We start from the raw sequence: 14748 nt of genomic DNA, 5'->3' as shown, positions 1-14748 counted from the left end.
AGAATGGGGGCGGGAAGAAAATGGCACTTCCTGAAGTCCACGACCATTTCCACTGTTTTGGCTGCATTAAGAATGAGTTTTGCTGTCTGAGCACCAACTGCAAATGCGTTCAATCTCATTGTGGTAGGCCTGTTCACTGTCGCTGCTGATGAGACCAAGGATGGTGGTGTCATCTACGAAGTTGATGACTTTAATGGCGGATGAGGAGCAGCAGTTTGTGTACAAGGAAAACAGGAAAGGGGACAGAATGCACCCTTGTGGGGCACCCGAGTTGGTTATTCTTTCCTGGGAGGAGCAGCTGCCAAGCTTGACAAGTTGCGACCTGTTGGTGAGGAAGTCCCTGATCCATGCGCAAAGAGTGGGGTTGAGACTGAGTTGTGCAAGGTTAGTGTGCAGAATGTCTGGGCAAATAGTGTTAAATGCGGAACTGAAGTCGACGAAGAGCATCCTGGCGTAGGTGTCTGGTTAATCCAGGTGTTCCATGATAGACTCCAGACTACAGCTGATGGCATCCTCGATGGATCTGTTAGCCCTGTATGCGAATTGGAGAGGGTCCAGGAGCGGGTCTGTAGCGCTCTTCAGGTGGATGAGGACCAACCTTTCCAAAAGTTTCATGATTGTTGAGCTTAGGGCAACGGGCCTGTAGTTGTTGAGGTCAGTCTTCCCTGGCTTTTTGGGTATCGGAATGATAGTTGATCTCTTAAAGGCAGGAGGGTACTCTGCCCTCCGCTAGTGATATGTTGAAAAGGGAGGTGAGAACAGAAGCAAGTTGGCTCGCGCAGGTTCTCAGGCATATTGATGACACTCCATCCGGACCTGAGGCCTTTTTGGGGTTTAGTTTCCGGAGATGTTTCAGAACGCCCGCCTCCTGGAGCATAATAGGTGCAGCGTCGGTGCAGGCAGGCTGGAGGAAGCCCAGTGGTGTGGGAGGAGCCAGGGCCGCGGGGGGGGGGGGAATTACCGAATCCACCTCAAAACAGCAGTAAAACTTGTTAAGTTCCTCCACGAGTTCCACGCTAGGTGGTGCATGTTGATGTGTGGGTTTGAAATTGGTGGTTGCTTTGAGGCCTTTCCAGATTTATCGTGGATTGTTGGAGTGGAGGTTGAGGTTCAGCTTCTCTGAGTAGGCCTGTTTTGCTGCCTTTATTTCTCGATTGAGGGGGTTCCTGGCTGCTCTAAACTCCTCCGAGGAACCAGATCTGTGTGCTTCCTCCTTGATTAATCAAAGCCTGTGCAGTTTGCCATTGGACCAGGGCTTATTGGGGAAGACTTTGAAGGTCTTTGTGGGGATGCAGGTCTCCTCCTCGCAAAAGCTAATGTAGGAGGTGACAGTCTCTGCCAAATTCTCCAGGCAGGGTGCCTCCAGGGCTGACCAGTCCATGTTCTCAAAGCAGGCCTGATGTTGAAGCTTGGCCTCCTCTGTCTGTGAGGATGGGCTTGGTGGTCTCCAGCTGCCTTCTATAGGTGGGAATCAGGTGGATTAAGCAGTGCTCGGAGTTGCCCAGGGCTGCCCAGCGAGCCAATTTGTAGGCATCCTTGAGTACAGTGTAACAGTGGTTCAGGGTGTTCCTCTGCCTGGTCAGGCATGTGATATGCTGTCTGTAACGTGGCAGTTCCAGGTGAAGGTTAGCTCTATTAAAGTCCCCCAGGATGATGAAGAAGGAGTCCAGGAGGGCTGCCTCCCACCTCTGGATTGTGTCGCTGAGCGTACGCAGCACGGCCTTGGTATCGGCGTCCGGAGGGATGTAAACCCCTATGAGAGCGTAGGATGAGAACTCGCTAGGTGAGTACACAGGCCTACAGTTAATGATGAGGAGCTCTATGTCTGTGGAGCAGTGTTTGTCCAAGACGGACGAGTTCGTGCACCAGGCGGTGTTGGTAAAGAAGCAGATGCCTCCTCTCCTCTTTTTTCCGGAGAGGACCTGGTCGTGGTCCGCACGGAAGACGTCATATCCTGGGAGGAGAAGGGAGCTGTCGGGGATGTGAGCATTTAGCCAGGTCTCGGTGAAGCAGAGGACTGAAGTGTTACCACCAGCTAAGTGTTCTCTGCCGAGTAAGATGAGCAGCTCATCCAGCTTGTTTGGGAGAGAATGGACGTTCGCTAGAAGGATAGCTGGGGAGGGGGAACTCAGGCCCTTCCTTTTAAACCTTGCCAGCCATCCCACCCTCCTCTCTCTGTAGCGATGCTTCCTGGGCTTCCACTTGGCATTGCTGGTGAGGTGGTTGATGTGGGCCCAGACTGTGTCCCACAGGGATGAGCCTTATGTCCTGTTGTTGGGGTGAGATTCCCACAGAGTGAGCTCTGTTCCGGAGTCGGGGGTGATGCTCCGCAGGGACGGGGAGAGTGGCATCCACCCAGCCATGGTTCCGCAGGGACGGGGAGAGTGGCATCCACCCGGCCATGGTTCCACAGCGGCCGGGGGGGGGTAAGTCCCACAACACTTGGCCAGTGCTTGGGCATAGCAGATATGTGGAGCAAGTTGAGGACCAGGTGGTACAGGATGCAATAAACTACACTGAGGCAGTTACAGGGGCAGCAATGAAAGAGTACCCCAGCAGCAGGATGACCCAGTTGAGCAAGTGGTGACAAGTCCCAGGGCAAGAGCCCAAGGCCACAGAACAGGAGCACAAGTCCCAAAGCAGAGCAGGGCACAGGTCTCAGAGCTGAAGTTCACAGGTTGTAGAACAGGGGCTCAAAGCCCCAGAGCGAGAGCACAGATCCTGGGACAGGAGCTCAGAATTCCAGCCCAGGACCACAAAGTGGAAACTGAAGTCTCTGTGAGTCTGTGCATTGAGCCAAAGTCTTTGTGAGTCTGTGCAGGGAGTCAAAGTCTATGTGAGTCTTTGCAGGGAGCCGAAGTCTTTGTGAGTCTTTGCAGGGAGCCGAAGTCTCTGTGAGTCTGTGCAGGGAGCCAAAGTCTCTGTCAGTGTTTGAGGAAGAGAGACCACGTGGACATCCGTTGGCAAGCCGGGTACCTGCTCCCCAAAATGTTTGGTGCTTGCCCGTGCTCAGGAGGCTCTAGTGAAGGAGACTGGGTGCCACTTGCACTGCATGCCCCGCAGAGATGGAGGATTCGCCTGGTTGCTGGGGGTTCTGCAGCACTGGAGCTGGCGGCGGCAGGGAGAGCGGCCTGTGTGAGAGGCCACTTGGATGGCATGTGTCGAGTGTGCTGGAGGAGGTTGTGCGGGCTCCTGCCGTCTTGGAGCCAGAGGACAGTGGTGGTGGGTCGACAGGACAGGTAGACTTCAGAGTGGCAGCCAAAGGAGGCAGAGCTGTGGAGAGAGGCAGGGCACCAGGAGAACAGCGGCAGATGTAGAGGGGTAGCTGAGGAGGAATCAGGAGCCCAGCAGGTCGCAGCAGGCAGAGGCTGATGCTGGGCAGAGATTGGTACTTGCTAGAGGTTGGAGTGGCCGTCCGTGTCGTGCTGAGGTCAGCGCTGGCTAATGCTGGAGTCGGCGCTGGCTGATGCTGGAGTCGGGCTGAGAGCAGCGCTTGCTGGGTGGTGCGGCTGGCAGGTACTGTGCTCCATTTTTTTTTATGCTATGTTTAATGCTCTGCAATGTTTTAAGCTGAAATTGCAGCTAAGGATAACCTAAACTAAACTAATACTAAAAAGTGCACACAAATGCTAGGAAATACGCTAAACAAGAAAAAGGCAGAGGTCTGCAGGAGCCGATGTAACCGTGGCTGCCTCTCGATAGGGCGCTGACTCTTCTAGACCCATTTATAAAGCTATACATCCAAAAATGATTTTTTTCTCAGGTTTTGCTTGCATTTAAGTTTATTTATAAAGGAAATTTTTAGTACATTTGTTACTTAGCAGGGTGGCTTCATTGCACTCCTAAACCTATTTGATTATCTTCTTCAAGCTTAAAACCTAAAAGAAAAACTCTGTTAACAGAAACAGAGTCAGGGCTGAAACCCACTAGAGTGATTTTTTGAGTGTTTAGGGAGGTTTTCAAAACGCTAGTGATTTGCCTAAACACTCAGCTAATGTTTATGTATGGGCCAAATTCCACTGCAGCGATTGCAATTACCAAAATTGCAAATGCAGGACATGCAGCATTTTTGAGTGTTAGTGTTTTGCGTTAGCGTTTCTGCAATGTAAAGTATATAAACGCTGGCATAATCGCTCATGAATCGCTATACAGAGCTTACTGTACACTGTAAAAAAAAATTAAATTAATTGTAAGGACTAATCACTGGCAAAAACCTTTCACTTTTTTAAAATCGCTACCAAAATCGCCAGAAAACGCTTATGAAATCGCTTACAAAACATTCATTAAATAAGCTAGCGATTCCGATTAGCGATATCGCTTTGTAGAGGGTTCCATGCCTAACAGAAACAGATGGCCATAGACAGGAGAGAGAGAACGCAGTCGCACACAATTGCAGATTATGTGACCAGCAAGGGGCATTGTGTGCAGGTCTCCCTCTATGGGGCCCTCTCCATACCAACTGACCTGTCACTAGGAGCTGCAAAAAGCAAAATTAAGATTTAAAATCACAAAACTCTAGGGCACATAAAGAACAGGGGCCCCAGGCTCTGCCACTCCCCAGTCCACATGCAAAACCAAAAAGGGCAGTGCAGGTGAACCCCAGTGCTCCCACCACCAGGGGAATCACCCGCAGCTGCCACAGAATCAAAAAAAACAAGTGAATGCTCACTCCAAGACATCAACTTGCCATTTAAATTGGTCCACAGACAGCCTGTCAAATAAAAAGATGTGAATACATGCACCTGGGTGGAATTAGCTGAGCCGGACCTCCAAAGCGTGACAGGGAACACTGGGCAGAGCCAGCTGTGGCCACCAAATGGGGAAAGCCCGTGTAAAACTTTGTGCCTGATTTTAACTACAACCACATTAATGCAAAAGTTTTTTATAATTAATAAAGTGCATAACATATTACGCTATGAGCAGCTTTTTTTCTAGGCACAAAACTACCACAAAAGTTTTGGGATAGTGTTCTGTGGACTGATGAAACAAAATTACAACTGTTTGGGCCCATGGATTAATGCTATGTTTGGAGGAAGAACAAAGCCTATGAAGAAAAGAACACCTTGCCTACTGTGAAACATGGCGGGGGGTAAATCATGCTTTTGGGGCTGTTTTGCTTCTGCAAGTACAGGGAAGCTTCAGCGTGTGCAAGGTACCATGAATTCTCTTCAGTACCAGGAGATATTGGAAGAAAATGTGATGCAGTGCGTCACAAACCTGAGGCTTGGTAGACGCTGGACCTTTCAACTGGACAATGATCCCAAGCATACCTCCAAGTCCACTAGAGCATGGTTGCAGATTAAAGGCTGGAACATTTTGGAGTGGCCATCGCAGACACCAGACTTAAATCCGATAGAGAACCTCTGGTGGGACTTAAAGAAAGCAGTTGCAGCGCGCAAGCCTAAGAATGTGACTGAACTAGAGGCTTTTGCCCATGAAGAATGGGCTAAGATACCCGTAGATTGCTGCAAGACACTTGTGTCAAGCTATGCTTCATGTTTAAAAGCTGTTATAACTGGAAAATGATGTTGTACTAAGTACTAACAATGAATGTCACTTGGGGGTTGAATAAAACTGATAATGATGTGAGCACAGAAAAGACATTTGTGGTTATTTCATTATAAATGTTGTGTTATATTTGTCTGACTTACATGTGCCTCTTTCATTTAATTGTAAACAAGATTAATGAAATGATCAAAATCAATGTCAAACTGGCCAAAACACTCAATTTCAGTGGGGGTTGAATAATTTTGAACACAATTGTATATGGTGCAGTGCACACTAATATTGTTACAATACAAAAATATAGATGTTGCTACCAAATAGATACCATTTAGATGGTACAGCCACTATACAGAGGTATTGTGGCCAAATAGCTGTATTTTAGATGGTATACAGAGGTATTGTGGCCAAATAGTTGCAATTCAGATGGTACAGCCACTTTACAGAAATAGATGTCAAATATTTCCATAAATTCCTCTTGAAAATCTAAAGGTGCCAATCAATAATACAATTTTAAATTTTGTACAATCTTACCCAACCCATGTAGTAGAAGAGCAAACTAAGTGACTTTAGGTAGTATCTCTTTAGGTAGTATCTCATATTAGAAAAAAGAGGTAAGATTTTACAACCAAGATGGAATCTTTAATGGGAACGGCAATAGAACGTTTTAATGCATCAATCGCTGCCTCCACCTTCACGTACCCGCTGAGACTAACACATCTGTTATTCGTGAACAGGAACATGTGTTCCCTGAGCAAAAGTGCCTGTAAGGGAGTGATCATGGCTTCAACCAGATGCCAATGATCATTCCTGTAACAACACTTGCCTGTGTGCTTTGAACTATGTTCAGAGCACACAGAATAGTTTGTGTGGGGACATCTAGTGGTAAAAAAATACAATAAAAATACACCTATTACACTACATTTTACACTATATAAAGTAAATAAAAATAAATTAAAACCTTCTTCCCCCTTCCCTGCTCCCCATAGTTACTAAAATAAATCAAAATACATAAAAAAATACATTAGGGACTCAGCTGTTTATGTCATGAGGGTATATTACTGTTAACTTTGCAAATAAAGGCTTGGAACTATTGATCGGTACAAAAAATGTAAAACAGAAAAATAACACCTTTACTTCAAAATATTATTTTGTTGCCATACATTGTACTAGGGACATAATTTAAACATTGTAATAACCGGGACAAATACAAATATGTGTGGGTTTATTTACAGTAGCATTGTTTATTTTAAAACTATAGGGGATGGAATTGGAGAAATAGTGTATTTACCTTCAAAATTAATAAAAAGTAAAGTAATTACTGAAAACAAATATCAACCCAAAAAATCCTAATTTGTGGTGGAAAAAAAACAAGGTATAGATAATTTTGGTGTGATAAGTAGCAATGAAGTTATTGGTGAATGAAAGGGAGGAGTGCTTGCAGGTGAAAATTGCTCTGGTCTGTAAGGGTAAAAACCCTTAGTGGTGAAGTGGTTAAAAGAGAAAAACATCCTAGGCTAGCTGTATGTGTCCTCACCAGAATACCTGGGTCCTCATAGTAAACTTTATTCAAATACGATCTGTCCTTCAGGAAAGCTGATTATAGTTTACAAAGAGTATTACCAGCTACAGATAAATATTTCATGCAATTAAGATTATAGCTTTTTGCCGGCCGTTTCTTAAACATTTATCTGTACCTTCTATTATCTCACCCAGTATCTTTCTTTATCCAAGGTGAAGTATGAACAAATGCAGAAAAGCATGGATTCTGTAACAAAACAGCTAGAGGAAGCTCAACAACAAATCCAGCTTCGGGAACTTAACACTGGCAGTCCAGGCGGAGGTGAGTATATCAGACGGTTGCTTGTGATTGCATTGCTAACCAAAAATGTGCAGGTATTTGCCAATACTACCATCCACAACTCCACAAGCAGTGGAGCAGAGTCTATTATCTCCTCCAGAACTAGGTCTACTCTCCTTTTCACTGCAGTTTGCAACAACCCACTGACACACAACGCTGTGTGGCTCTCAAGTGTTTCTGAGTGTCAGATAATGTGAAATCATTGGGGGATTTCCGCAAGTATATGTCAATGCATGTCTGCAGACTGCAATAAGGAGTAAAGTGGATCCAGCGCTAGAGCAGCTAAAATAACCTAGCAAAGAAATGAACAGCGCTACTTAAAAACAGATGAGTGCTTACCTGCAAAAGAGTGCAAGCCCCACTTATGGGATAAAATACACACTGAGCATACACACATGACCTGTCTACCACTTGGAGGATGTTAGTTTCCTATAACAGCTTGCATGCAACTTGTTAAGTACTTGTCCCTCCTACTGTCGAAGAAGTCTTTCCTCCATGGAAGGGGACCTAACACTAACTAAATCCTACCTATGCATATGCATAGCCTGGGCGCGCTACCAAATAAAATTGAGAATTGCGCAAAAAAGTGGGATCTGCGCATCACCAGGCCGCCTCTGAATGGCCTCAGCTCAGAGATGCGCTGAGCCCCCCCAGAAACTACAAACGCACCTTGAACCCAAACAGAAGCTCTGCATATACACCAAAGGCAAAACTGTTAAGTGGGAGCAGCTGACCAGAAATAAATTAAAACATAGCAAAGAAATGAAAAGCGCTACTTAAAAACAGATGAGTGCTTACCTGCAAAAGAGTGCAAGCCCCACTTATGGGATAAAATACACACTGAGCCATTCAGAGGCGGCCTGGTGATGCGCTGATCCCACTTTTTTGCGCAATAGCTAAAATAACCTACTCCACTAAATGTGAGTGTGTGGGCAGGGGCAGCACTAAAATGGGGCTAGCTGGGGCCTGTGCCCCAGATTGCAATTGCTGTGCCACCATGAATGGTCCCCTTGTTTAGGGCTTGCTTTCTGAATGCCCCAGTTCAAGCAGCATGTTCCTGTTACTGCCCATGTTACCCTGACACAGTGCCGAGTACAGGCTGCATATCTGACTCCGCCCCTAACTCCATTAATAGAAGACACTGCTGGTGTAGCCATCTCACCTGCCAGTTAGCACGCATTAAGTTTTGTCTGGCATTCTGTTGATCTCTTTGGCTGCAATAATGTCTGGATCACACACCTCAAACAAGTGTGCAGCTAATCTAGTCAGATTTTCTTCAGAAAGACCTGATCTCAATGGACTCAGAGAAGTAATCCCTAAATTTCTATTCAGTTTTCAGGGACATTTGAGTTATAAATAGCTCTTACAGCTCATCTTATAGTTGACAAATGGTTTCATGTAAAACACTGTAATTCCCTTACTAACCACAAACTAATTTGTCTTATCCACTATCACACATATGGCAGCACCCACATCAAACATACACAAGTAGTTCTCAGTCCAGCTAATGCCTATTGTTGTTACTATTATGACTTTAATATCAGCTTCTTTAGGGTCAGAACAAAGGACCTTCCATTTCTTAGTAAGGATGTCATGGAGATGGTTCCAATGTGATCCATATGTGGAAATCATAAACACTAGGTAATTTTACTACCAGATTCAGAAAAATCTGTTCTTTGGGATAACTCCAGCAAAGACCTACATTCAGTCACTCTTGCCCATTGCACTTATCTCCATGTATCTTTTACCAGTAAGTAGGCATCACATCTTCTTCTAAAGCAATAATATAGATTCTCTGCTTCACTGTTAAAAGTTATTCAATGGCACAATTGCTTCAAATCTGTCTAGTAGGTATTCCTCATTCCATTGATCTAAGTCAGAAACTATCAATATGCACAAAAAAACTGCCAGTGTTGCTCCACTGCAAGCAATTTTATCAAGTTTCTTTTGTTCAACCGTTGAGCTATTACATAACTAGAAACATTTAGATACTTTTGCAGCATTTGAATTATATATTTAGTACACATAGACCTTGATTCACTAACCAGCGCTAAGCCGGTTAGTGTGCCTTATCCAGTGGCGTAGCTATGGAGCTCGGGGCCCCGGTGCGAGTTTTACATTGGGCCCCCCAAGCACTCTATATGTAACAATTGATACGGCGCACCAAAACCTGCCAAGGTCATCTACAGTATTAGAGGTGCAAGAAGGGGATGGGGAACAGTTTGTTAATGATTACTACCATTCAAAGCATCTATAGAAGTGATTATTTCCACCTCAGGACCAATAAACAGCTTATACTTTGGTTTAGTAAGGGCCCCATGGGGCCCCTCTGGCCCAAGGGCCCCGATGCGGTCGTTACCTCTGCAACCCCTATTGCTACGCCCCAGACCTTATCACTTAGTGGGCACAAACTACAGCGCTAAACTTATCTGAGGTTAGTGTGCCTTATCTGAGGTTAGTGTGCCTTATCTGAGGTTAGTGTGCCTTATCTGAACTTATTGCCCCTTAAGCAGCTTTCTGCACACTAAAAGATGCACAAAGCTACATCGCGCACTGCACCGCGCACAGCCAGCACAGCGTAATGCGCCGATCTCTTAACCTGCAGTGCGACGATAACGTCGCACCCGCAGTACTGTACATGATGCGACCTTCAGGTCGAATAGGATGCGACCTAAACTGCGCATCATATACAGTATAGCGGGTGCGACATTATCAGCACATTATGCTGTGCGCGCTGTTCGTGGTGCAGTGCGCGATATAGCTTTGTGCATGTTTTAGTGTGCACAAAGCTACTTAAGGGGCACTAAGTTCAGATAAGGCACACTAACCTCAGATAAGGCACACTAACCTGCTTAGCGCCGGTTAGTGAATCAAGACCATAGTATCATGTTTTTATAAACCAATGAAGGTACCACAATGTGTATATGCTGAACTTAAACAAACTAATTAACCACACTTGGGTTTGTAGGAAGGCATTTGGTTTTCTTCTGATGGTGGTGAACATTTTTTGTGTGTGTTTGCATGAGGACACTGGCTTTGATTTTTAATGGCAGGAAGAATGGGGAGGGTGGAATCTCTTTCTCTACTCACCTTCCCACCCACCACTTTCCCCCATAAACAATGAGCAAGCAGTGATGGGGCACTGTCATTTGGTAATCTCCTCCTGCTTCCTTCCAATGGTCATGCCCTCCCTGCTGGGTGATTGGTCTGCTGCAGAGCGAGTGTACCCATCAGAAGGAGGTGGGGGTGCGGGGCAGAACTGCTACTGGGAGGAGTGATTCTATGTATAAGTAGTGGTACTCCCACTGCGCATGTACATTTGGGAGTAATAATTCTCATCTCAGTCAGTACCAGCTGACAGCTGTGTAAGCCAGCTTTCACTATGTAACATGTAGGGCTTCAGGGCAGTGATCAGGGGAAACCTACATTTTCTGTAAAACAGCTTTTTAATAAACAAGAAACAAATAGATAATATTGATGTATTTCTTAGAGAAAGTAGAGATACACTTTACAGTTGAACTCAACTGAAAAATATGGAAATGGCTCCACATATCTATGAGCCTATTATTACTGTCTGTGTCACATTTGGTAGATGAGCAAGAACAGTCCTAGAGTAGGCTTTTCAGCAATAATATAAACAGAGATAAATAAATTAGTACCCCTTGTGCTTGGTTTGATTATTGGGGATTGGTCCCCCCAGCTTCTCCTTTTTAACTACTTGTGGATCAACAGGCTTTGGCCCCTTGAAGACCAGGGCCTTTTTTATTTTACGCTTCCTGATTACTGCGATTGGCTCATCAGCTCAGGGAGTCAGGAGCCAATTAAATAATCTCCTGACTAGAGATGGCCCGAACGGTTCACCTAAGAACGGTTGTAGGCGAACTTCCGGTGGTTCGCGTTCGCCAGCGAACTTTTGCCGAAGTTCGATTCGCCCCCATTGTGCGCCATTAGGGTCAACTTTGACCCTCAGCATTACAGTCAGCAGGCACATTGTAGCCAATTAGGCTACACTCTCTCCTGGAGCCACTCCCCCCCTTATAAAAGGCAGGCAGCCCCGGGCTTTACACGCACTCTTGTGCCTGCATTACTTAGTGAAGGGACAGCTGCTGGCAGACTCTCATAGGGAAAGATTAGTTAGTCTCTTGTTGACTTGTTAGCTTGCTCCTGGCTGATTGTTATTGCTAAAATAGCACCCCTCAACAGCTCTTTTGAGAGCTAATGTTCAGTTTTTTTTTTGTGTTGCCCACTGACACTGCATTGTACAGCCCTATCTGTTGCAGCTGGACCTTGGTAATTGCTATTACTATGCCAGCCAGGCCCTGCCTAACTGTATATACTGGGACACCTACCTATGCCTACCTATCTACTGGGGCACCTACTTACCTATACGGGGACACCTACCTAAGCCTACCTACCTACCTATACTAGGGCACCTACCTATGCCTACCTACCTATACTGGGTTTCCTACCTATGCCTAGCTAACTACTGGGACACCTACTTATGCCTACCTACCTATACTGGGACACCTACCTATGCCTAGCTAACTACTGGGGCACCTACCTATGCCTATCTACCTATACTGGGACACCTACTAGTGTTGGGCGAACATCTAGATGTTCGGGTTCGGGCCGAACAGGCCGAACATGGCCGCGATGTTCGGGTGTTCGACCCGAACTCCGAACATAATGGAAGTCAATGGGGACCCGAACTTTTGTGGTTTGTAAAGCCTCCTTACATGCTACATACCCCAAATTTGCAGGGTATGTGCACCTTGGGAGTGGGTACAAGAGGAAAAAAAAATTAGCAAAAAGAGCTTATAGTTTTTGAGAAAATCGATTTTAAAGTTTCAAAGGGAAAACTGTCTTTTAAATGCGGGAAATGTCTGTTTTCTTTGCACAGGTAACATGTTTTTTGTCGGCATGCAGTCATAAATGTAATACATATAAGAGGTTCCAGGAAAAGGGACCGGTAACGCTAACCCAGCAGCAGCACACGTGATGGAACAGGAGGAGGGTGGCGCAGGAGGAGAAGAAGGCCACGCTTTGTGAGACACAACAACCCCGGCCTTGCATGAGGGCAAGAAGCGTGCGGATAGCAGGCTTTGTACCGCCATGCAGTCATAAATGTAATAAAGATAAGTGGTTCAATAAACAGGGACCACGCGGCAACGCTAACCCAGCAGCAGCAGACGTGATGGAACAGGAGCAGGCGCAGGAGGAGAAGGCCACGCTTTGTGAGACACAACAACCCAGGCCTTGCATGAGGGCAAGAAGCGTGCGGATAGCAGGCTTTGTACGGCCATGCAGTCATAAATGTAATAAAGATAAGTGGTTCAATAAACAGGGACCACGCGGCAACGCTAACCCAGCAGCAGCAGACGTGATGGAACAGGAGGAGGCGCAGGAGGAGAAGGCCACGCTTTGTGAGACACAACAACCCAGGCCTTGCATGAGGGCAAGAAGCGTGCGGATAGCATGCTTTGTACCGCCATGCAGTCATAAATGTAATAAAGATAAGTGGTTCAATAAACAGGGACCACGCGGCAACGCTAACCCAGCAGCAGCAGACGTGATGGAACAGGAGCAGGCGCAGGAGGAGAAGGCCACGCTTTGTGAGACACAACAACCCAGGCCTTGCATGTGGACAAAAAGCGTGCGGATATAGCAGCAATGCTTTTTGCCGCCATGCAGTCATAAATGTAATACAGATGAGAGGTTCAATAAACAGGGCCCGGAAACGCAACACCATCCCAGATGTTCATTGGTCATGTTACTTGGTTGGGGTCCTGGAGTGTTGCGTAGTCATTTCCAATCCAGGATTGATTCATTTTAATTTGAGTCAGACGGTCTGCATTGTCTGTAGAGAGGCGGATACGCCGATCTGTGACGATGCCTCCGGCAGCACTGAAACAGCGTTCCGACATAACGCTGGCTGCCGGGCAAGCCAGCACCTCTATTGCGTACATTGCCAGTTCGTGCCAGGTGTCTAGCTTCGATACCCAATAGTTGAAGGGTGCAGATGGATGGTTCGACACAGCTACGCCATCTGACATGTAGTCCTTGACCATCTTCTCCAGGCGATCGGTGTTGGAGGTGGATCTGCACGCTTGCTGTTCAGTGGGCTGCGGCTGCATGGGTGTCAGAAAATTTTCCCACTCCAAGGACACTGCCGATACCATTCCCTTTTGGGTACTAGCTGCGGCTTGCGTTGTTTGCTGCCCTCCTGGTCGTCCTGGGTTTGCGGAAGTCAGTCTGTCTGCGTACAACTGGCTAGAGGAGGGGGAGGATGTCAATCTCCTCTCTAAAGTCTCCACAAGGGCCTGCTGGTATTCTTCCATTTTGACCTGTCTGACTCTTTCTTCAAGCAGTTTTGGAACATTGTGTTTGTACCGTGGATCCAGAAGGGTATAAACCCAGTAATTGGTGTTGTCCAGAATGCGCACAATGCGTGGGTCACGTTCAATGCAGTCTAGCATGAATTGAGCCATGTGTGCCAGAGTCCTACCAGAATCCTCATCATCCTCTTGTGAGCGTTGTGATAGTTGTTGTGATGCATCATAGTCGTCACCTTCCTCCTGGTCTGCTTCTGCTGACCATTCGCGTTGAATTGTGGAAGTCCAACGTGCACCGCTCTGGCCCTCGTCAGTGGTGGCATGAAATTCCTGCTCCAACTCCAGCTGTTCCTCCTCCTCTTCTTCGTCATAGCTGCTGGGGCCAGCGTTCCCTGAGGCGGATGGCCTGATGTTGGTACCATCACGCTGATCGTTTTCTCCTTCAGATTCCCCCAGTTGCATCATGACAGCTGTTTCCTTGATTTTTAACATCGACCTCTTCAGTAAACACAGCAGTGGTATGGTAATGCTGACTGAAGAGTTGTCACTGCTCACAAGCAACGTGGATTGCTCAAAATTTTGGAGGACTTGGCAGAGGTCCAACATGTTGGCCCAATCGGATCCACAGAAGCTTGGCAGCTGGCCGGATGCGCCTCGGTACTGCGCCGTCATGTACTGGACCACTGCACTCTTCTGCTCGCAAAAGCGGGCTAGCATGTGCAGCGTAGAATTCCAGCGCGTAGGGACATCACACAGCAAGCGATGGTGGGGGAGATTGAAGCGCTCCTGCATCTTGGCGAGTGCCCCCGAAGCAGTACTGGAATTTCTACAATGTTTGGACACTCGACGCACCTTCAACAGCAGATCGGGCACGCCTGGGTATGTCCTCAGGAACCGCTGAACTACTAGGTTCATCACGTGCGCCAGGCAAGGGATGTGTGTCAGCTTAGCCAACCTTAAAGCGCGAATGAGATTACTCCCATTATCACACACAACCATGCCCGGTTTCAGGTCCAGCGGTGCCAGCCACAAATCCGTCTGTTCCTTTATTCC

The 14748-nt window shown here is 46.7% G+C and overlaps 1 protein-coding gene across 1 annotated transcript in view; it reads left to right on the top strand.

Annotated features, from left to right (window-relative positions):
• The window catches only part of LOC137525416 (unconventional myosin-XVIIIb-like), a 508546-nt gene that overhangs the window by 161134 nt on the left and 332664 nt on the right, over positions 1-14748 (top strand). The window contains exon 9 of the mRNA XM_068246531.1: positions 7237-7345. Coding sequence (XP_068102632.1) covers positions 7237-7345 — 109 coding nt within the window. The remainder of the gene's footprint in view (positions 1-7236; positions 7346-14748) is intronic.

This window comes from Hyperolius riggenbachi, chromosome 1, assembly GCF_040937935.1.
Source record: "Hyperolius riggenbachi isolate aHypRig1 chromosome 1, aHypRig1.pri, whole genome shotgun sequence".
NCBI lineage: Eukaryota > Metazoa > Chordata > Amphibia > Anura > Hyperoliidae > Hyperolius > Hyperolius riggenbachi.
This window is presented reverse-complemented; position numbering and strand designations above follow the sequence as displayed.